This window comes from Oncorhynchus mykiss, chromosome 9 (genome assembly GCF_057628025.1).
Source record: "Oncorhynchus mykiss isolate SJ-2025 chromosome 9, ASM5762802v1, whole genome shotgun sequence".
Lineage (NCBI taxonomy): Eukaryota > Metazoa > Chordata > Actinopteri > Salmoniformes > Salmonidae > Oncorhynchus > Oncorhynchus mykiss.
Window position 1 is genome coordinate 49,741,514 of NC_143030.1, and position 22,096 is coordinate 49,763,609.

Below are 22,096 nucleotides of genomic sequence, written 5' to 3' on the forward strand. Positions count from 1 at the left end.
CCAAAGACCAGACTGGAATCCCATGTAAAGACTTGAAGATTACTGTATACCGGCGCTCCCCATCTAACTTAACAGAGCTTGAGAAAATCTGCAGGGAAGAATTGTCGAAAATCCCCAGATCCTGATGTGCAAAGCTGATACAGACATACCCAAGACGACTCAAAGCTGTAATCACCACCAAAGGTGCTTCTACAAAGTATTGACTCAGGGGTGTGAATACTTATGTAAATGACATGTTTCTGTATTTCCTTTTCAATACATTTGCAAAAATTTCTAAAAATATGTTTTCACTTTGTCATTATAGGGTATCGTGTGTAAATGGGTGAGAAAGAAAAAATACATATTATCCATTTTGAATTCAGGCTGTAACGTAACAAAATGTGGAGTAGGTCAAGGGGTATGAATACTTTCTGAAGGCACGGTATTTACAGGATTAGTAACAGGGTCAGTGCCAATAGCATATTTACAATGTCCAGGGATACTTGAGTGGTAGGGGTAAGGTGACTAGGCATCAGGATATATGATAAACAGAGTAACAGCAGCATATATGATGATTGTATGTGAGTGTGTGAATGCATGAGTGTGTGTAGAGTCAGTATGAATGTGTGTGCGTATTATGTGTGTGTGTGTCAGTGCGAGTAAGTCTGCATAGGCAGTGCCATTTTGTTAGCTAGGGTGGGTGGAGTCTTTAACAATTTTCCGGGCCTTCCTTTCACACCGCCTGAAATAGGATGGCAGGGAGCTCGGCCCCAGTGATGTACTGGGCTGTCCGCAACACCCTCTAGCACCATGTGATTTAGGACTTTATCGCCCCTAGTGGCGTGAGGAGACGTGTTGATGGAAGTTGGGCATTACGTGTCTTAACGACTCGGAATTAAAATCACCGGCAACAAGAAAAGCAGCCTCCAGGTGCATGGTTTCCTGCTTGATTATAGCCTCGTACAATTTGTTAATGGCCAGATTGTTGTTTTTCTTCTCCTGAGATAGAATATAAACAGTAATTATGATAACAGCTGAAAACTCTCTCGGGAGATAGAAGGGTCGGCATTTGGCCATCATGTATTCCAAGATAGGTGAACAATGGATAGAGACTTACGCTGTGCTAGTTAGCACACCATTTGCTGTTGATGAAGAGGCATAACCCTCCCCTTCTCGATTTACCTGAATCCAATGTCCTGTCCGCCCTGTTTTCCCTTGGCCCTAATCTTGCCAGGACCCCCCTCTCCTGCCTCTTATTTGCAGGCTTTTCCTCTTGGGTAGCCCGGAAATTGGGTGGGAATTACAGTAAGAGAAAGGAGAAAAGGAGACCATACCCTTCTCATAATCCACAAACACCCTCACCTTCACCACAGTCACCCTTTTCTTGACGAAGCCCCAGAAGTGTTGGCCTCACACGTATCCCCATCCAGCCGACTGCAGAGTCATTTTCAGCCGGGTACCTTTTTAATTTTGTTTATCTAGGCTACATTTTCAATTCGGTAGTCAGAAAAAATTCCTCTCCCGCTAGAATGAACGATATGCATCTTCTAGCAATCTATTGATAGGACAGGCGCCTGTCAGTCACAAAGTGAGCAATGACAGGGAAACACTGCTGGGTTGACAGTCTGCTGTCTGTCCCGGCTCTCGGTAACTGGGTATTTGTGTTGTGTGCTACGGTTGTTGAGGAGTATTTTTCTCTACTTTCATAATAAAGGTCTAGTCCACTATTTTTTTGTCCAAGGAACTGCACCCTCAGGACCTCTACTTTCCATGGCTATGCTATTTTTCTTGGCTAGCCTAATGTAGCCATGTCATATCTCTTTTGGAAAGTTTGTCTTAAATGCGCAGCATACTATTTTACAATATTCTCAAAATGACATACTTCAGAAACAAAAAATGTATGCAATTAATACAATGCTATTAATACAATAGAGTAATGACTTACATTGCTAAATTAATTATATTACACAGCTTTTTAATACATATCATAATAACCAAATGTAGCCTATTAATAGCTGAACATAGAGAGAAAGCATGCCAACCAATAGGCCCTGTGTAAACCCAATGCATTTAAGAACTACACCATGTCTGGGCCAGTAAAATTTGGTTCGGACCAGTAGATTTTTGTCCAACTTGCCCGACCGGACCAGTAAGAAAAAAAGTTTACATTGGACCCTGGAGGTTTTCATATACTGTACTATTTACTGTGTTTTAATTTACGAAGAGCAAGCTTGATTATGTTATAAAAGGTGTCGAACTGACTGAATAAAGTCAAATCTCATATCTTTGACATTCATAAATCATACAACGTAGTTATATGTCCATAGTTTCACATCGGGATAATTAAACTAAAGAGCTTGTTTGTATTTTTGATATGAAGTCCATTAGGACTGCCTCTCAGTGACATTAAAATGTGTGACTTGTCAGTAGCCTTCCGAATCGCATCGGTAAGGGAGCTGTTAATTCGATTCCCTAATGTACATACTGTTAGGCTTTTTAGCCATTATCTGTAGATAAATTATGAAAACATTCAATGAAGATGGTGAATCATCCTCACTGCAGGGACAATAGGTAGGCTCGTGGAGTGAAAGCCTCACTCTGGTCCAAAATATGATAAAATAAAACAGGTTGAATTGTTATGTAAGATAATGATACTTACATGGTATTTTCAAAGACATTGATCTAGGTCTAGAGATTTAATCAAAGTGTTAACAATGGAGCAGTCAACTGCTGCTTTCTGTGTAGCAAAGCCCATGATTAACACCAGCTTCTTTAAAGGCCCAGTGCAGTGACAATTATGTTGTGTTTTATATCAAACTGTACAACAGCTCTTGAAACTAACACTGTAAAAGTGTGAACATATTTGATAAGTGTTATTTCCTAATAGTTGCTGGTTGAAAATACAATCTAGCATTACAATGTACCAGAGACCAAAAAAAATAATCACACCACCCAAGCCCGGGGGAGCCTGTCTGGCTACTTTTTCTTGTGCTTGTGGAAAGCACTGCCATCACTCAATCTCACAGTCCAGCATCACACACTCAGGGATCAGTAAAAAAAAAAAAAAAGCAGGTTGATTTTGGCCACTCCTAACCTCCATACACTTTCCCCTTCACCTGCACCTCATAGTAGTATCTCCCCGAGGAGAAAGTAAGCCATCTTTTCCCAGGACAGACAGTTAACATTTAATTATCTTTGGGTTGTCAGGGAATTCCTTCTGTGTGTTTCCATTTCTCACTTGTTTTCTGTCCTCAGACAGGATGAGATAATAATTTGCTGTGTCAGGGTTCAGAGCCACATCCACTGACCACTGCTGAATCCACTTCAGCTCAGGATCATCACACAACTTCTCAACTTCTCTATATCTTTATGAAGAGTCTCCTCCAGCAGAGAAAGACCCTGCCTCACTCTCCTCTCATTCAGACTTCCGTGAATCCTGATCTCAGACCAGTCCTCGTGTGTGGAAGGGTACAGAGGGATGGGGAACTCGGGAGGACGTGGAGGAGGTACTCAGTGTCTGTGAGCTGCTGCAGCTCAGTGTGCCTCCTCAGTTTGTCAGTGATTTCCATCTCCAGCTCTTTGATGATCCCTTCAGACTGCCTCTAATGCTTTCTGCTTCTCCTCAACCATTTTAATGAATTCACTCTGGATTCTCTCAATGGGCCACAGCAGAGCAGTGAAGACCTGCACACTGTCTGCTAGCTTTCTCTCTGCGTCTTTCTTGCTGTTCTTTTCTGAGTGTTGGATCTCCTACACTTTCTGCAGTCAATCCTGGATCATCTGCTGCGCTTGTGCCTTCCTATCTCGGCACTGTTCCTATAGTAGAGGGACATGGTGGTGAGTCCTGTGGTCCGTCACAGTGCAGAACTGACACACACACATCTGGTTTGTCTCACAGAACAGCTCCACATATATGTTGTGCTTCTTACACATCCGGTCTCCCAGTTTCTCCACAGGGTGTATCAGATATGTGTCTTTTCAGGACAGGGGCTATCTCATGAGGCTGCAGGTGAGTCTCAAAGTAAGAGGTGAGACATTGCAGGCAAGACTTTAGGGCCTTAAGCTTCCTCACTGTGCAGACTTCACAGACCACTTATCCGGGCTCGGTAGGGGACTGATCTCTATCTCTCATCTTCTTAAAATGATCTAAAAGATCTCTGAATGCTGTAATGAGTTTTAGCTCTGGTATTCTGTAGAATGCCTGCTTACACAGTGGACATTGACACAGGTCAGTGGTATCCCAGTATCTGCTGACACAGACCATACAAAAGTTGTGTCCACATGCAGTGGAGACTGGCTCATTGAACACATCCAGACAAAGGAACTGATCTACAGACAGAAGACTACTGGGGGGCTCCATTTCTGAAACACAATAAAATAGAATCCATGAAATGACTTCAGGAATGAGTCAGCTTTAATAAGAGTCATGTCATGAGTCAGTGTAATCAGGGAGAAAGAGGTGAAGCGAGAGGGTCCACTCCCATCAAAATCTGTCCACATTGGAATACAGCGATAAGCAGACCACGTGCCTCCCAGCCTTTGGGAAAATGACTCCCATTGTTATTATTATATCTCGTCATTTATATACAGTATCTCTGGTATAATTCACTTTGAAAACCACATGTATCATGATTTCTAGAGCCATTTAAATGATTCCTCACGAAACCCAGACAAAAAAGAAAATGTAATCTACGAAATGTAATCTATAGAATAGTCCTTCGGAGGTAGGATTGTTGACATTGATATTTGACATTTGTATCTGATAGCATTACTGATAAATAATTGAGCAAAGTTAGCATATTTATTACATTTTGACCTTACCCAGGCCTCCTTTAACACTCCATAGTGTTTCATTTGTAGGTGCTACAAAGCAAACATTGGTGTCACATGAAGCTTTACTGCTTGCTCTGGTAATATGAGTAGTATTTTGATTTCTCCCCAAAGAATTGACATTCATTTATGAATATTGAAAAATGGAAACATGAATATTCAAAATATAAATGTTTTAATTTAGGTCGTTTTTCAATAGATTGTTGAACATAATATACTCTAAGGTACATCAAAGTTCCACTGGGATCTCTGCTACTTTTAGAGTTATGATCCAATTTCCAAGCATTATCAACAGTGAATGTGTAATTGGATCCAAAATCGTCGCCCTCTGCTGGTGATTTGTAAGATGTGCAATGATACAAGTAAAAGCAGAGCTCTGATTGGTGATTGTGATTCTATGCCAATTTCTCTGTATAAAATAGGCCATAACCTTAAAACTAGCAGAGATCCCACTCTGGAACTTTGATATGCCCGTAGATTATATTATGTTCAACAGTATATTGGAAGATTTGCCAAATAAAATATTCCATATCCCCCCATCACTCTACTCACCTGAGTAGTTACTCTGTCTCGGTGTGGTCTCGACACTCTGTAGATGTGTTGTTATCTTTACAAAGAGCGAGTTTGTTCTGCATGCAGTTCCAACTGCACTGAACAAAAATATATACAAAACATGCAACAGTTTCACAGATTTTACTGAGTTACATTTCAGATAAGGAAATCACTCAACTGAAATAAATTCACGAGGCCCTAATCTATGGAATTCACATGACTGGGAATACAGATATGCATCTGTTGGTCACAGATACCTTAAAAAAAAAGTAGGGGGGCGTGGATCAGAAAATCAGCAGTATCTGGTGTGACCACCATTTCCCTCATGCAGCGCAAGACAACTTCTTTGCATAGAGTTGATCAGGCTGATGATTTTGACCTGTAGAATGTTGTCCCACTCCTCTTCAAAGGCTGTGCAAAGTTGCTGGATATTGGCGGGAACTGGGACACACTGTCGTACAAATCGATCCAGAGCATCCAAACAGGCTCAATGGGTGAGATGATCGAGGACTACAGGAAAAGCAGGGCTGAGCACGCCTCCATTCTCATCGATGGGGCTGTAATGGAGCAGGTTGAGAGCTTCAAGTTCCTTGGTGTCCACATCACCAATGAACTAGAATGGTCCAAACACACCAAGACAGTCGTGAAGAGGGCACGACAAAGCCTATTCCCCCTCAGGAAACTAAAAAGATTTGGCATGGGTCCTCAGATCCTCAAAAAGTTATACAGCTGCACCATCGAGAGCACTGGTTGCATCACTGCCTGGTACGGCAACTGCTCGGCCTCTGACCGCAAGGCACTACAGAGGATAGTGCGTTTGGCCCAGTAAATCCCTGGGGCCAAGCTTCCTGCCATCCAGGACCTCTATACCAGGCAGTGTCAGATGAAGGCCCTAAAAATGGTCAAAGACTCCAGTCACCCTAGTCATAGACTGTTCTCTCTGCTACCGCACTGCAAGTGGTACCGGAGCGCCAAGTCCAGGTCCAAAAGTCTTCTTAACAGCTTCTACCCCCAAGCCATAAGACTCCTGAACAGCTAATCAAATGGCTACCCATTTTTACGCCGTTGCTACTCTCTGTTTGTTATCCCTTTACCTCTACCTACATGTAAATATTATCTCAATTACCGGTACCCCCTGTATATAGCCTTGTTACTGTTATTTTATTGTTGCTCTTTAATCATTTGTTAATTTTTTAACATTAACATCCAATTCACTGGTGGACATTCCTGCAGTCAGCTTACCAGGTAAATTGACTATTTCAGCTCATGAAACATGGGACCAACCCTTTTATGTTGCATTTATATTTGTGTCCAGTGTAGTTTAGGCCTATATATTTTATTCACCTGTGAAGTTCCTAAACACACTATTATTTGTGGGGTGGGCATCTACCATTATGTGTGTGTGCCGTCATCTGCACCTATCTTGGATGAAAGCCATTTAACTTGGAAGTTGCTTAGACCACATTGTTCTCAGCGCAGGGAGAGTTCACAAGGAATGAAGCCACTCGTTGTCCATGTGGACAACCTGTTTTCGACTTCCCCACATGGGGCGCTCATTCAACATCGTCTTCCTCCGGTTGCCAATGACAGCAGTCAGCTGAGGATTTTGCATTACTTTATTCAGTGTAGCCGAAGCAGCACCGTAGTCCTCTAGCCTTGACATTGTTGGAGAATGCCTAAATTGGGATAGCTGGTGTTGTGAAGACAAGTCACCTTGTTATGAAAACCATTTTCCTTGGAGCAGGTAAATGCAAAATTCCCGTAGCTTGCTTCAATTGATCGAGCAATACGTAACTTAGCTAGCTTGCTACCGCTAACGTTAGCTAGCATTAACAGTAGGTAACTGGTGCTCTTTCAGTAAATGCTGAATTAGCTTACCCTTTACGGGAATTCGTTAGCTGGTAAACATGAATAAGCTGGTAAGATTTGATTATTTGGTTACCGTCACAACGAATTGGTTAGCTAGGTAAATGGCAGTGCTATCAGCTAGCCGTTAGCGGTTAGTATTATTATTATTGATGAGCGGAATAGAGAGGTTAGCTAGCTAGCGTTGCAGATGCTTCCTGGTTTGAGTTGCTACGGTGGGGTTAGCTCAGGTTAACCAGTTAGCTAGCTAGCTAGCTAGCATGCTGTGTTTCCATAACGTTTCAAGTATGAACCATAACGTTACCTAGCTATCTACGCGTATGCTAATATTTAGTTGGCTGGGTCTTAGCTGTGTAGGTAACGTTAGCTAGTAACGTTAAGGTTAATGCATGTATTTTCTCCATGATACAGGTAGTTATTTATCTCTAACGGGTATTGACGTCCACTTTTCACTGTCTACCTTTTAGCTTGCTAGTTATGGCTGGAGTCAAATTATGAATAGTGTAAGGTCTTGTACTGCCTTGCACCTACCAATTCCTTCTCCTCACACAAAGGCAAAATGACAGTCATGCAACATCTTCACCATATTACTGGGAACCTAGCTAATGAGCTATATTTATGCTCATTGATTGTGCAGGTGGAAACAGTAGAGTGGAGCCGCTACACAATGTACTCAGACTGGCGCTCGCTGCACCTAATGGTGCAGAGTGACCAGGGCCACCTCAGTGTCCTTCACACGTATCCTGGAGGCGTGGGGTTGGAGGTGGCCAACGCAGTGGTCAAACCCCTGGGGACGGCCGCCATCCCCATGGCCACCGAGAACATCCTCAAGACGGACAAAGAGGTGAGGGATGGACAGAGAGCATTGTCATTGATGTGGGGTAGAGTTAATGGGGCCTTTCTGCATGAGGCTAGCCTGGGTGACGTCTGTCTGTTTCTGCCTTAGCCAACTTGTTGTTGTCTTGCCAAGCATAGGTAGCATTGTTGGATGCAGAAACAGTTATTCGACCCCAATTTGTCACATTAGCAGTGTCAAGTGGATCAGGGTAGTAGATGCCTCATGACCATTTCACACTACAGAGCTGAGCCGAGCTGTACTGTGCTGGCCCGGGATACACTTCCTGAAACCGTTTTGCATTGGACACTGAAAATAAAATATTTGAGCAATCACAGTACGGTTTGGGTTGGCTCACTAGCGTGAAGGGTAGCCTATAATACCTGATTCACACTTGGGCTGATCTGAACCGTACTCTGCTGGCTCAAATGTTTTCTTTACGCTGTCCATTGCAGCACAGTAAGCACAACTATGGTGGATACGTTACCAGGCCAGCCCAGTACACTTGGGTTTGGCTCGTTTTGGAGCTATAGTGTGAATCGGGCATAACTGTCTCTTTGACTGTGGTTCCAGGTGAAGTGGACCATGGAGGTACTGTGCTATGGCCTAACTCTTCCCCTGGAGGGGGACACGGTGAAGCTGTGTGTGGACGTATACACAGACTGGATGATGGCCCTGGTGATGCCCCGGGACTCCATTCCACAGCCGGTGGTGAAGGAGCCCAACCTGTACGTCCAGACCATCCTCAAACACCTCTACAACGTCTTCTTACCCAGGTACAGCCACAGTTGAGCTGAGCATGCACACAAAACACACACACACATAAGGGTTTCCGTTATGAAAATGTATCTCCGGTCATTTGACCGGCAGCATTTTAATTTACCGGACGTTTGAGAAATGTACCGGACCCATATGCATTGGGTGCGTAATCTGATTAGGGCGTCCACCCACGGTGCTCAGAATGACTGAAATCACATTTCGATGATGGTAATTAATCTTAACAGAACATGCAAGTAGAGGATATAATGACTTGTGTCCTTACCGTACACTTTGAAGATGTTAGATAACCTGTCCACATTTAATTTTCCTCAGCCAACAAGGCGAGTAACGAAAAGCAAAATCACGGGGAAACTATGTCTTTGGGGAAGCACATTTTCACCATTAAAAAGGCACCTTTATAATAAAGCATTACATGCATCATCGCGATTTATGTAAAATAGCATACTATTCATAATGTGATGACTCGATTGGATCATCATTTAGGCGAATAATATAACTTAATCACTGGTCGCAAAAAAAGATGGCTGAGCGCGTGTCGTGTAGAGGCCTCGGCTGTATCAGATACGTTTCTGCTTTCTTTGTACTGGAAAAACACATTTTCATGCAATTCTACCACACTTTATATGACTGGAGATATTAGCAGAATATTTTTTAATATGACAAATTACAGGGTAGCCTACTCTGCCAACACTGACATACAATCAATAAAAAATAAATTGTACATTTTATAGGCCTACGAGAAAGGGAGACACAAATAGAATATGATGTCCATCTAAACCGGAGGAGGAAATGATTGTCCAAAAACAAACTTAAGTAGAACTGACCCAACATTGTTAAAGAGTGAATATGCACAGTGTGCACTCACCTGGGATATGGCCGATGCTCTCCGCTGATGCCAATAGGACAGGCTATAGGTTTTCTGTTGTTCGCTCAATTAAGTTGAGAATTTTGTTAATTTAAAGACAGATGAGTCTTTTCATTGTCTTCTCTTTACAGCAATAGCCATTTGCTTTCCAAACTACACTACATAACCAAAAGTATGTGGACACCTGCTCGTCAAACATCTCATTCCAAAGTGATGGGCGTTAATATGGAGTTGGTCCCCCCCTTTGCTTCTATAACAGCACCCACGCTTCTGGGAAGGCTTTCTGTTATATGTTGGAACATTGCTGCGGGGACTTGCTTAAGCTGCATTAGTGAGGTCGGGCACTGATGTTGGGCAATTAGGCCTGGCTCGCAGTCGGTTTTTCAATTAATTTCAAAGGTGTTTGATGGGGTTGAGGTCAGGGCTCTGTGCAGGCCTGTCAAGTTCTTCCACACCGATCTCGACAAACCATTTCTGTATGGATCTCGCTTTGTGCACAGGGGCATTGTCATGCTGAAACAGGAAAGGTCATTCCCCAAATTGTTGCCACAAAGTTGGAAGCACAGAATTGTCTAAAATGTAATTGTCATGAATATCATTAAAATGTCCCTTCACTGGAACTAAGGAGCCTGAACCATGAAAACATCTCCAGACCATTATTCCTCCTCCACCAAACTTTACAGTTGGCACTATGCATTTGGGCAGGTAGTGTTCTCCTGGCATCTGCTAAACTGAGATTCGTCTGTCGGACTGCCAGACATCACTCCAGAGAACGCATTTCCACTGCTCCAGAGGCCAATGGTGGCGAGCTTTACACCACTCCAGCTGACACTTGGCATTGCGTATGGTTATCTTAGGCTTGTGTGCGGCTGCTCGGCCATGGAAACCCATTTCATGAAGCTCCCAATTAACAATTATTGTGCTGACATTGCTTCCAAAGCTAGTTTGGAACTCGGTAGTGAGTGTTGCAAACAAGGACCGCTTTAGCACGCGGCAGCCCTGTTCTGTCTGTTCTGTGCGCTTGTGTGGCCTTCCACTTCATGGTTGAGCCGTTGTTGCTCCAAGACGTTTCCACTTCACAATAACAGCACTTACAGTTTGCCCGGAGCAGCTCAAGCAGGGCAGAAATTTGATGATCTGACTTGTTGGATTCAATGACGGTGCCACGTTGAAAGTCATTGAGCTCTGCAATAAGGCCATTCTACTGTCAATGTTTGTCTATGGAGATTGCATGGCGGTGTGCTCAATTTTAAACATCTGTCAGCAACGGGTGTGGCTGAAATATCCAAATCCACTAATTTGAAGTGGTGTCCACATACTTTTGTATAGTCAATGCCTGGCTGGGCCTCTACAGTCGCAACTGAACAATCATCTATTTTGTATCGGACAATGAATGAAAGTTAATAACCAATAGAACATGAGAGAAATAGGCTACTGGTTTCAATGGCATCTGGAAGTCTAAAACAATTGCGTCCGGATATGGTAGAATTTTTCCTGAGCTACTTTGAAGCCTAGGAAAAATATATGTAATAAAACGTTCAGGTTTCAAATAATTAAGTAGCTATATGTTTTCAAAATGCATACTGCCTCCATCTCATTGCAAAGTGGTGTGACGCACTGATGAAGCCTGTTCTTTCCTTGCCTATGCATTTGACTGGCAAATGGGAAGTGCACTTCAATTACCAGTTGAGAAATACAAATATTAGCTATTTTTAATCGTGGCCAAAAAACTATTTTTAACATAAGATTACATTTAGAATTGTTGTGCAATGATTGGGCTTATAAAGGGCCTGTCTGACAGATTTTCCGCTAAATACATTGTGTATATATTATATATACATTTATTTCCACAAAATTATTCAAATTAACCCCATAGATAAGCATGACCGGTTAAATGTTTTTCAACAAATGAATAGCATAAAAAGCATTATTTCGCCATGGAATGTTTTTTGGGTGACAATGGGCCAGTACCAATTTTATTTATCAGCTTTTTTAACAGATTTTTTAAAAAATTTTTTTTTAAAAAATTACATCCAAAAGCCGGCTATTACCGGTTAACTGAAACCCTGACACTCACACATGAAACGCGTACACACTCACTCCCTCAAACACTCTCCTCTTTTTTTCTTCTACCACATCCCCCTTCTCATACCCCCACACACCCTTTCTTCCCTCTCCCTCAGGCCGGAGCAGTACAGTCTGAGCCACATCCGGCTGTGCCAGCAGGTGCTGACGGCAGTACAGAAGCTGGCCAGGGAGTCCGTCTCCATGGTGAGAGAGACCTGGGAGGTACTGCTGCTCTTCCTGCTCCGGATCAACGACACGCTGCTGGCCCCGCCCACCATTGGAGGTCAGCCCCGTCTCCTCACCACACCACAACTCACTGGGTTTCCCAGGGTCATGTTCATTAGGGCACACAACGTTTTAAAACATTTTGTAACAGAAAATGAATTTTTCTTGTAGGACAAGTCCAGGTAGTCCCTCCCTGTTTCTGTTTGTTTTCTTACGTTTGGTACTTTTATCAGATTGTTCACATCTTAGCACTTTTAGAACTTTGGAATAGATGGTCTAAACATGGCCCCAGTAAAGGCGTAGTATAGCAGGGGTTTGACTGACTCTAGAATTAGACATCTGTTCCACTGCATAACATGATTTATCTGTGTACTGAAAGTCCCACATTACACTACTTTTCAGTTTAACCGCTGACTGCATCTGTTGAGCGAATTGATTAAGTGTATCCGATTTGAAATGGCTAGCTACAGAGCCATCAGAAAGTATTCACACCCCTTGACTTATTCCACATCTTGTGTTACAGCCTGAATTTTAAAATGGATAACATTTAGATTTTTATGTTCACTTGCCTACACACAATACCCATAATGTCAGTGGAATTATACATTTTTACAAATTAATTAAAAATGAAAAGCTGAAATGTCTTGAGTTGATAGGTATTCAACCCCTTTGTTATGGCAAGCCTAAATAAGTTCAGGAGTAAAAAAATGCTGAACAAGTCACACACAATAAGTTGCATGGACTCACTCTTTGTGCAATAATAGTGGTTAACATGACTACCTCATCTCTGTATCCCACACATAAAATTATCTGTAAGGTACTTCAGTCAAGCAGTGAATTTCAAACACAGATTCAACCACAAAGACCAGGGAGTTTTTCCAATGCCTCGCAAAGAAGGGCACCTATTGGTAGATGGGTAAATTAAAAATTAAAAAGCAGACAGATATCCCTTTGATCACGGGGAAGTTATGAATTAAGCTTTGGATGGTGATCAATACACCCAGTCACTAAAAAGATAGACGTCCTTCCTAACTCAGTTGCCAGAAAGGCAGAAAACCGCTCAGGGATTTCACCACGAGGCCAATGGTGCCTTTAAAACAGTTACACAGTTTAATGGCTGTGATAGGAGAAAACTGAGGATGGATCAACAACATTGTGGTTACTCTACATTACTAAACCAATTGACAGAGTGAAAAGATATAGAACAGAATGAAAATATTCTAAAACATGCACCCGGTTTGCAACAAGGCACTAAAGTAATACTGCAATTGTTTGTTGTCTTGAATACAAAGTGTTATGTTTGTGGCAAATCCAATACAACACATTACTGAGTACCACGTTTCTAATTTTCAAGCATAGTGGTGGCTGCATCATGTTATGGGTATGCTTTTATTCGTTAAGGACTGGGGAGTTTTTCAGGATAAAAAATAAATGAAATGGAGCTAAGCACGGGCAAAGTCCTAGAGGAAAACCTGGTTCAGTCTGCTTTCCACCAGAAACTCAAAGATTAATTCACCTTTCAGCAATACAATAACCTAAAACACAATGGCAAATCTACACTGCAGTTGCTAACCAAGAAGACAGTGAATGTTCCTGAGTGGCTGAGTTACAGTTTTGACTTAAATCAGCTTGAAATTCTATGGCGACTTAAAAAGGGTTGACTAGCAAAGATGAACATCCAATTTGACAGCCCTTTAAAGAATTAAAAAAATAATAATGGGCAAATATTGTACAATCCAGGTGTGCAAATCTCTTAGAGACTTAACCCAAAAAGACTCGGCTGTAATCGCTGCCAAAGGGGATTCTAACATGTACTGACTCGGGTGTGAATACTTATTTAAATGAGATTTTTGTATTTCATTTTCAATACATTTGCAAAAAATGTTCACTTTGTTATTATGGAGTATTCTGTGTAGATGGGTGAGAAACAATCTGTTTTTAACCTATTTTGAATTCAGGCTGTAACAACAAAATGTGGAATAAGTCAATGGGTATGAATACTTTCTGAAAGCGCTGTAATTACCTGCGCTAGTATTGTTCAATTGGTGACGTCACTCTCTGAGACCTAGAAGTAGCTCTGCAATTCAACGTCAGTAAGACCAAGGAGCTTATTGTGGACTACAGGAAACCGGGGGTGAGCACGCCCCCATTCACATCGACGGGGCTGCAGTGGAGCGGGTCGAGAGCTTCAAATTCCTCCGTGTCCAAATCACTAAGAACTTAAATGGCCCACATGCGTACAGTCGTGAAGAAGGCATGTCAGCGCCCCCCGGAGGATGAAAAGGTTTGGCATGGGCTCTCAAATCCTCCAAAAGTTATACAGCTGTACCATAGAGCCAGTCAAAATCTCTCAATCACTGCTTGTTATGGCAAAACCGCCCTCGATCGCATGGAGCTACAGAGTGTGGTGCAGACAGCCCAGTTCATGTATTTTATTCTTATTTTTGCTCTGTCTCTATGCACACTCAGGGCTCTACACGCTACGCACGCTGATGCTCCAACACACATACAAATGTGCCAGGCACTTAACCCTAATTATTCCAGTGTCACATTTGATAATGGCTGATCCTGGCCATGATCCACACTTCAAGGGTGTCTCAGGGGGAGGTGGGATAAACAAACAATACATTTCCATTTCACACATGCGTATAATACACACTTATACATGTGTGAAACAGGACTAATATAAGTTATTGATGTGTTCAGAGGGTCCCTGGTTCGAGCCCAGTTTTGGGTAAGCCAATTGACAGAAGCAATACTTCTAGTATTCATTTGATTTATTTGAGTAACTAGAAATAGATGGCCTTGATTTTCATTTTGAGTATTTAAACATAAATGACTCTCAGCATCCTGTTAACCTTTGACCCTCTCCCACTTTTGCCCCCATGCCTAGTGGGTGTGGCAGAGAAGCTGGCGGAGAAGCTGATGGCGGTGCTTTTTGAGGTGTGGCTGCTGGCGTGCGCCCGCTGCTTCCCCACGCCGCCCTACTGGAAGACTGCTCAGGAGATGCTGGCCAACTGGAGGCACCACCCACCCGTGGTGGAGCAGTGGAGCAGGGTGGCCTGCGCCCTCACCTCCAGGTGACTGACTTATCCTGATTGGGAGAGTGATGTAACCTGCTCTTAGATCTGTTTGTGCTCTTGCAAACTCCATTGCTGTCATTGCAATGTTTGGCATGACAATTCCTTAAGGAGTTGGCTGGAGGGGAGAAACAGACTGGCACCCAAGCTTAGAGGGTTGAGGTTCACAAACCGAAGGGCCCGGTTGCGCCAGCATTGCTAAGGAAAACCAACGCTAGCAGGTGACTGATCACCCACTTTGGGGGGGGGGGCGCATGTAACATGGAACGTGGGGATTCTTTTCATTCCCACTTTCTGAAGAAGAGCTTATGTGTTGTGTTCCTTTGTTGGTATTTATTTAGACACTCAAAAAATACAAAACTTGAGTACCATTCTGTTCAATTAGTTTGGATTAAAGACAAAGACCGTTTTGTTCGGTGAGCACTATAGTATAGGTGTCGTTCGACGAAATGATTCGTTTTGATATTGTAAGTAGAAATTGTGCACCAATATAGAATTTTAAAAGCCTGTTAAATTAAAAGAAGGGCCTTTTTAATTTAGACCACACGGAAAATTCAATACATCTGCAATAAAGACTTGCTAAAGTGCCAAGATTCAGCTTTTTGACATGTCCCTCTGACTTTTAGAAGGATTTTAACCCACTTAACCCCAACATTTCGAGTTTTCACCGTCAGTGTAAAGCCGTAGTAATTTTGTCTCTTTGACAGTCATTTCTGAAGATAATTTCTGAAGTCAAAAAAGCTTGTCCCTTCTTTTTAAGGTCAACCCTGTTACGTGAACTGAACTCTCATTTTAATATGGTAAAAACATTCCATTCAAGATAAACATTCAACATTTTAATAGTCAAATCATAGTGTAAAAGCAGGTGACCTGGTTCTGCTTTTTTAGAAAATGTTCAGGTGGTTGAAAACTGAATGGGTCCAGCATAACACGTCAACCCTGTGTACAAAACATTAGGGACACCTTCCTAATATTGAGTTGCACCCACCCTTTTGCCCTCAGAACAGCCTCAATCCGTCAGGGCATGTCGAGTGTTCCACAGGAATGGTAGCCCATGTGGACTCCAATGCTTCCTTCAGTTGTGTCAAGTTGGCTGGATGTCCCTTGGGTGGTGGACCATTCTTGATACACGGGGGAAACCGTTGAGTGTGAAAAACCCAGCAATGTTGCAGTTCTTGACACAAACCGGTGCACCTGCTAACATACCCTGTTCAAAGACACCCCCTGAAAGGCACATGTACACAATCTGTGTCTCAATTGTCTAAAGGCCTAAAAATCCTTCTTTAACCTGTCTCCTCCCCTTGATCTACACTGATTGGAGTGGATTTAATAAGTGACAACTGTAAGGGATCATAGCTTTCACCTGGATTCACCTTGTCAGTCTGTCATGGAAAGAGCAGGTGTCCTTAATGTTTTGTACACTCAGCGTATAGGCAGGCTAGAAATGTTTTAACATTTTTGTGAAGTTTTGGGGGGGAATTTCCCCTTCATGTTGCACTCAACAAGCTTCCATTCCCCCTGTCACAAGGGGATTTATGGTTGATTTAAGATTATTTTCAATCCTGTTACTTTATTTGGTGCTTAAAGATGCATTATACAGAAATTGCTTCACCATTTCCTGGTTGCTACAATTCTAATAGTTTGCCTAGTTTCAGTTTGTGACAAAACAAGCAAGTATAGTGTAGATAATACTTTTACCATTTAAACTACAGTGTAACATCTTTTCAATATCCAATAATATTGTATTTTCAGCTGTTTGAAGCTGGTGTACAGAAGTGAAAGTAAAAGACGGCTAAAATGAAACTTCAGAATGGGAAGCATAGAAATGGCACACAAGAACAGATCTACCACTTCTTAGACTTGTTTTCAATGAGAATGACAGATCTATGTCACATTTCTATGTGAATTTGGTTGGGTCGCCCAAAAAGTTAGATATTGCAGGTTGTATCTTTTTTTAAATTCACTTATAATTTATTTATTTTTTTAATTTGAGATTGAAAAACAAGTTGAGCATGTGCTCTTCACGACAGAATGTAAAAATATGTATGTATATACAGTACCAGTCAAAAGTTTGAACACACCTACTCATTCAAGGATTTTTATTTTTACTATTTTCTACATTGTAGATGTAGAATAATAGTGAAGACATCAAAACTATGAAACAACACATATGGAATCATGTAGTAACCAAAAAAGTGTTAAACAAATCAAAATAGATTTGAATGTCTTCAAAGTGGCCACCTTTTAACTTGATGACAGCTTTGTACACTCTTGCCTTTCTCTCAAGCAGCTTCATGAGATAGTCACTTGGACTGCATTTCAATTAACAGGTGTGCCTTGTTAAAAGTGAATTTGTGGAATGTCTTTCCTTAATGCGTTTGAGCCAATCAGTTGTGTTGTTTTAACTAGGCTAGTCAGTTAAGAACAAGTTCTTAGTTACAATGACGGCCTACCCCGGGGCAAACCCGGACGATGCTGGGCCAATTGTACGCAGCTCTATGGAACTCCTATCACGGCCGGTTGTGATACAGTCTGAAATCGAACCAGTGTCTGTAGTCACGCCTCTAGCACTGAGAAGCAGTGCCTTAGACCGCTGCGCCACTCGGGAGCCTGGTAGGGGTAGTATATAGAAGATAGCCCTATTTGGTAAACGACCTAGTCCATATTATGGCAAAAACAGCTCAAATAAGCAGAGAGGAACGACAGTCCGTCATTACTTTAAGACATAGTCAGTCAATCCTTTGAAAGTTTCTTCAAGTGCAGTTGCAAAAACCATCAAGCGCCATGATGAAACTGGCTCTCATGAGGACCGCCACAAGAAAGGAAGACCCAGAGTTACCTCTGCTGCAGAGGATAAGTTCATTAGAGTTAATTGCACTTCAGATTGCAGCCCAAATAAATGCTTCACATAGTTCAAGTAACAGACACATTTCAACTGTTTATTTTATTTATTTATTTTACCTTTATTTAACCAGGTAGGCAAGTTGAGAACAAGTTCTCATTTACAATTGCGACCTGGCCAAGATAAAGCAAAGCAGTTAGACAGATACAACAACACAGAGTTACACATGGAGTAAAACAAACATACAGTCAATAATAAAGTATAAACAAGTCTATATACAATGTGAGCAAATGAGGTGAGAAGGGAGGTAAAGGCAAAAAAGGCCTTGGTGGCAAGGTAAATACAATATAGCAAGTAAAACACTGGAATGGTAGTTTTGCAATGGAAGAATGTGCAAAGTAGAAATAAAAATAATGGGGTGCAAAGGAGCAAAATAAATTAAATACAGTTGGGAAAGAGGTAGTTGATAGGGCTAAATTATAGGTGGGCTATGTACAGGTGCAGTAATCTGTGAGCTGCTCTGACAGTTGGTGCTTAAAGCTAGTGAGGGAGATAAGTGTTTCCAGTTTCAGAGATTTTTGTAGTTCGTTCCAGTCATTGGCAGCAGAGAACTGGAAAGAGAGGCGGCCAAAGAAAGAATTGGTTTTGGGGGTGACTAGAGAGATATACCTGCTGGAGCGTGTGCTACAGGTGGGAGATGCTATGGTGACCAGCAAGCTGAGATAAGGGGGGACTTTACCTAGCAGGGTCTTGTAGATGACATGGAGCCAGTGGGTTTGGCGACGAGTATGAAGCGAGGGCCAGCCAACGAGAGCGTACAGGTCGCAATGGTGGGTAGTATATGGGGCTTTGGTGACAAAACGGATTGCACTGTGATAGACTGCATCCAATTTGTTGAGTAGGGTATTGGAGGCTATTTTGTAAATTACATCGCCAAAGTCGAGGATTGGTAGGATGGTCAGTTTTACAAGGGTATGTTTGGCAGCATGAGTGAAGGATGCTTTGTTGCGAAATAGGAAGCCAATTCTAGATTTAACTTTGGATTGGAGATGTTTGATATGGGTCTGGAAGGAGAGTTTACAGTCTAACCAGACACCTAAGTATTTGTAGTTGTCCACGTATTCTAAGTCAGAGCCGTCCAGAGTAGTGATGTTGGACAGGCGGATAGGTGCAGGTAGCGATCGGTTGAAGAGCATGCATTTAGTTTTACTTGTATTTAAGAGCAATTGGAGGCCACGGAAGGAGAGTTGTATGGCATTGAAGCTTGCCTGGAGGGTTGTTAACACAGTGTCCAAAGAAGGGCCGGAAGTATACAGAATGGTGTCGTCTGCGTAGAGGTGGATCAGAGACTCACCAGCAGCAAGAGCGACCTCATTGATGTATACAGAGAAGAGAGTCGGTCCAAGAATTTAACCCTGTGGCACCCCCATAGAGACTGCTAGAGGTCCGGACAGCAGACCCTCCGATTTGACACACTGAACTCTATCAGAGAAGTAGTTGGTGAACCAGGCGAGGCAATCATTTGAGAAACCAAGGCTATCGATGAGGATGTGGTGATTGACAGAGTCGAAAGCCTTGGCCAGATCAATGAATACGGCTGCACAGTAATGTTTCTTATCGATGGCGGTTAAGATATCGTTTAGGACCTTGAGCGTGGCTGAGGTGCACCCATGACCAGCTCTGAAACCAGATTGCATAGCAGAGAAGGTATGGTGAGATTCAAAATGGTCGGTAATCTGTTTGTTGACTTGGCTTTCGAAGACCTTAGAAAGGCATGGTAGGATAGATATAGGTCTGTAGCAGTTTGGGTCAAGAGTGTCCCCCCCTTTGAAGAGGGGGATGACCGCAGCTGCTTTCCAATCTTTGGGAATCTCAGACGACACGAAAGAGAGGTTGAACAGGCTAGTAATAGGGGTGGCAACAATTTCGGCAGATAATTTTAGAAAGAAAGGATCCAGATTGTCTAGCCCGGCTGATTTGTAGGGGTCCAGATTTTGCAGCTCTTTCAGAACATCAGCTGAATGGATTTGGGAGAAGGAGAAATGGGGAAGGCTTGGGCGAGTTGCTGTTGGGGGTGCAGTGCTGTTGACAGGGGTAGTAGTAGCCAGGTGGAAAGCATGGCCAGCAGTAGAAAAATGCTTATTGAAATTTTCAATTATGGTGGATTTATCAGTGGTGACAGTGTTTCCTATCTTCAGTGCAGTGGGCAGCTGGGAGGAGGTGTTCTTATTCTCCATGGACTTTACAGTGTCCCAGAACTTTTTTGAGTTAGTGTTGCAAGAAGCAAATTTCTGCTTGAAAAAGCTAGACTTGGCTTTTCTAACTGCCTGTGTATAATGGTTTCTAGCTTCCCTGAACAGCTGCATATCACGGGGGCTGTTCGATGCTAATGCAGAACGCCATAGGATGTTTTTGTGTTGGTTAAGGGCAGTCAGGTCTGGGGAGAACCAAGGGCTATATCTGTTCCTGGTTCTAAATTTCTTGAATGGGGCATGTTTATTTAAGATGGTTAGGAAGGCATTTAAAAAAAATATCCAGGCATCCTCTACTGACGGGATGAGGTCAATATCCTTCCAGGATACCCCGGCCAGGTCGATTAGAAAGGCCTGCTCGCTGAAGTGTTTCAGGGAGCGTTTTACAGTGATGAGAGGAGGTCGTTTGACCGCTGACCCATTACGGATGCAGGCAATGAGGCAGTGATCGCTGAGATCTTGGTTGAAGACAGCAGAGGTGTATTTAGAGGGGAAGTTGGTTAGGATGATATCTATGAGGGTGCCCGTGTTTAAGGCTTTGGGGAGGTACCTGGTAGGTTCATTGATCATTTGTGTGAGATTGAGGGCATCAAGTTTAGATTGTAGGATGGCTGGGGTGTTAAGCATGTTCCAGTTTAGGTCGCCTAGCAGCACGAGCTCTGAAGATAGATGGGGGGCAATCAGTTCACATATGGTGTCCAGAGCACAGCTGGGGGCAGAGGGTGGTCTATAGCAGGCGGCAACGGTGAGAGACTTGTTTTTAGAGAGGTGGATTTTTAAAAGTAGAAGTTCAAATTGTTTGGGTACAGACCTGGATAGTAGGACAGAACTCTGCAGGCTATCTTTGCAGTAGATTGCAACACCGCCCCCTTTGGCAGTTCTATCTTGTCTGAAAATGTTGTAGTTTGGAATTAAAATGTCTGAATTTTTGGTGGTCTTCCTAAGCCAGGATTCAGACACAGCTAGAACATCTGGGTTGGCAGAGTGTGCTAAAGCAGTGAATAGAACAAACTTAGGGAGGAGGCTTCTAATGTTAATATGCATGAAACCAAGGCTATTACGGTTACAGAAGTCATCAAAAGAGAGCGCCTGGGGAATAGGAGTGGAGCTAGGCACTGCAGGGCCTGGATTCACCTCTACATCGCCAGAGGAACATAGGAGGAGTAGAATAAGGGTGCGGCTAAAAGCAATGAGAATTGGTCGTCTAGAACGTCTGGAACAGAGAGTAAAAGGAGGTTTCTGGGGGTGATAAAATAGCATCAAGGTATAATGTACAGACAAAGGTAAGGTAGGATGTGAATACAGTGGAGGTAAACCTAGGTATTGAGTGATGAAGAGAGAGATATTGTCTCTAGAAACATCATTGAAACCAGGAGATGTCATTGCATGTGTGGGTGGTGGAACTAATAGGTTGGATAAGGTATAGTGAGCAGGACTAGAGGCTCTACAGTGAAATAAGGAGACTGTTCAGAGGAGACTGTGTGAATCAGGCCTTCATGGTTGAATTGCTGCAAAGAAACCACTACTAAAGGACACCAATAAGAAGAGACTTTCTTGGGCCAAGAAACACGAGCAATGGACATTAGACCGGTGGAAATCTGTCCTTTGGTCTGATGAGTCCAAATTTGAGATTTTTGGTTCCAACCACCGTGTCTTTGTGAGACGCAGAGTAAGTGAACTGATGATCTCCGCATGTGTCATTCCCACCGTGAAGCATGGGGGTGTAATGGTGTGGGGGTGCGTTGCTGGTGACACTGTCAGTGATTTATTTAGAATTCAAGGCACACTTAGCCAGCATGGCTACTGCAGCATTCTGCAGCGATACACCATCACGTCTGGTTTGTGCTTAGTGGGACTATCAGTTGTTTTTCAACGGGACAGTGGCCCAACACACCTCCAGGCTGTGTAAGGGCTATTTGACCA

At 42.8% G+C, this 22,096-nt stretch overlaps 1 protein-coding gene across 8 annotated transcripts in view; it reads left to right on the plus strand.

Annotated features, from left to right (window-relative positions):
- Positions 1–6,877: 6,877 nt before the first annotated feature.
- Positions 6,878–22,096, plus strand: part of LOC110532181 (ral GTPase-activating protein subunit beta) — a 46,426-nt gene continuing 31,207 nt past the window's right edge. For all 8 annotated transcript variants that reach the window (XR_016483292.1, XR_016483293.1, XR_016483294.1 and 5 more), the window contains exons 1-5: positions 6,878–7,105; positions 7,865–8,071; positions 8,636–8,838; positions 11,891–12,057; positions 14,893–15,079. Coding sequence is in view for 5 of the 8 variants with exons in the window: in XM_090184418.1 (XP_090040544.1) it covers positions 7,895–8,071; positions 8,636–8,838; positions 11,891–12,057; positions 14,893–15,079 (734 nt within the window). In the remaining 3 variants the exon portion in view is untranslated. The remainder of the gene's footprint in view (positions 7,106–7,864; positions 8,072–8,635; positions 8,839–11,890; positions 12,058–14,892; positions 15,080–22,096) is intronic.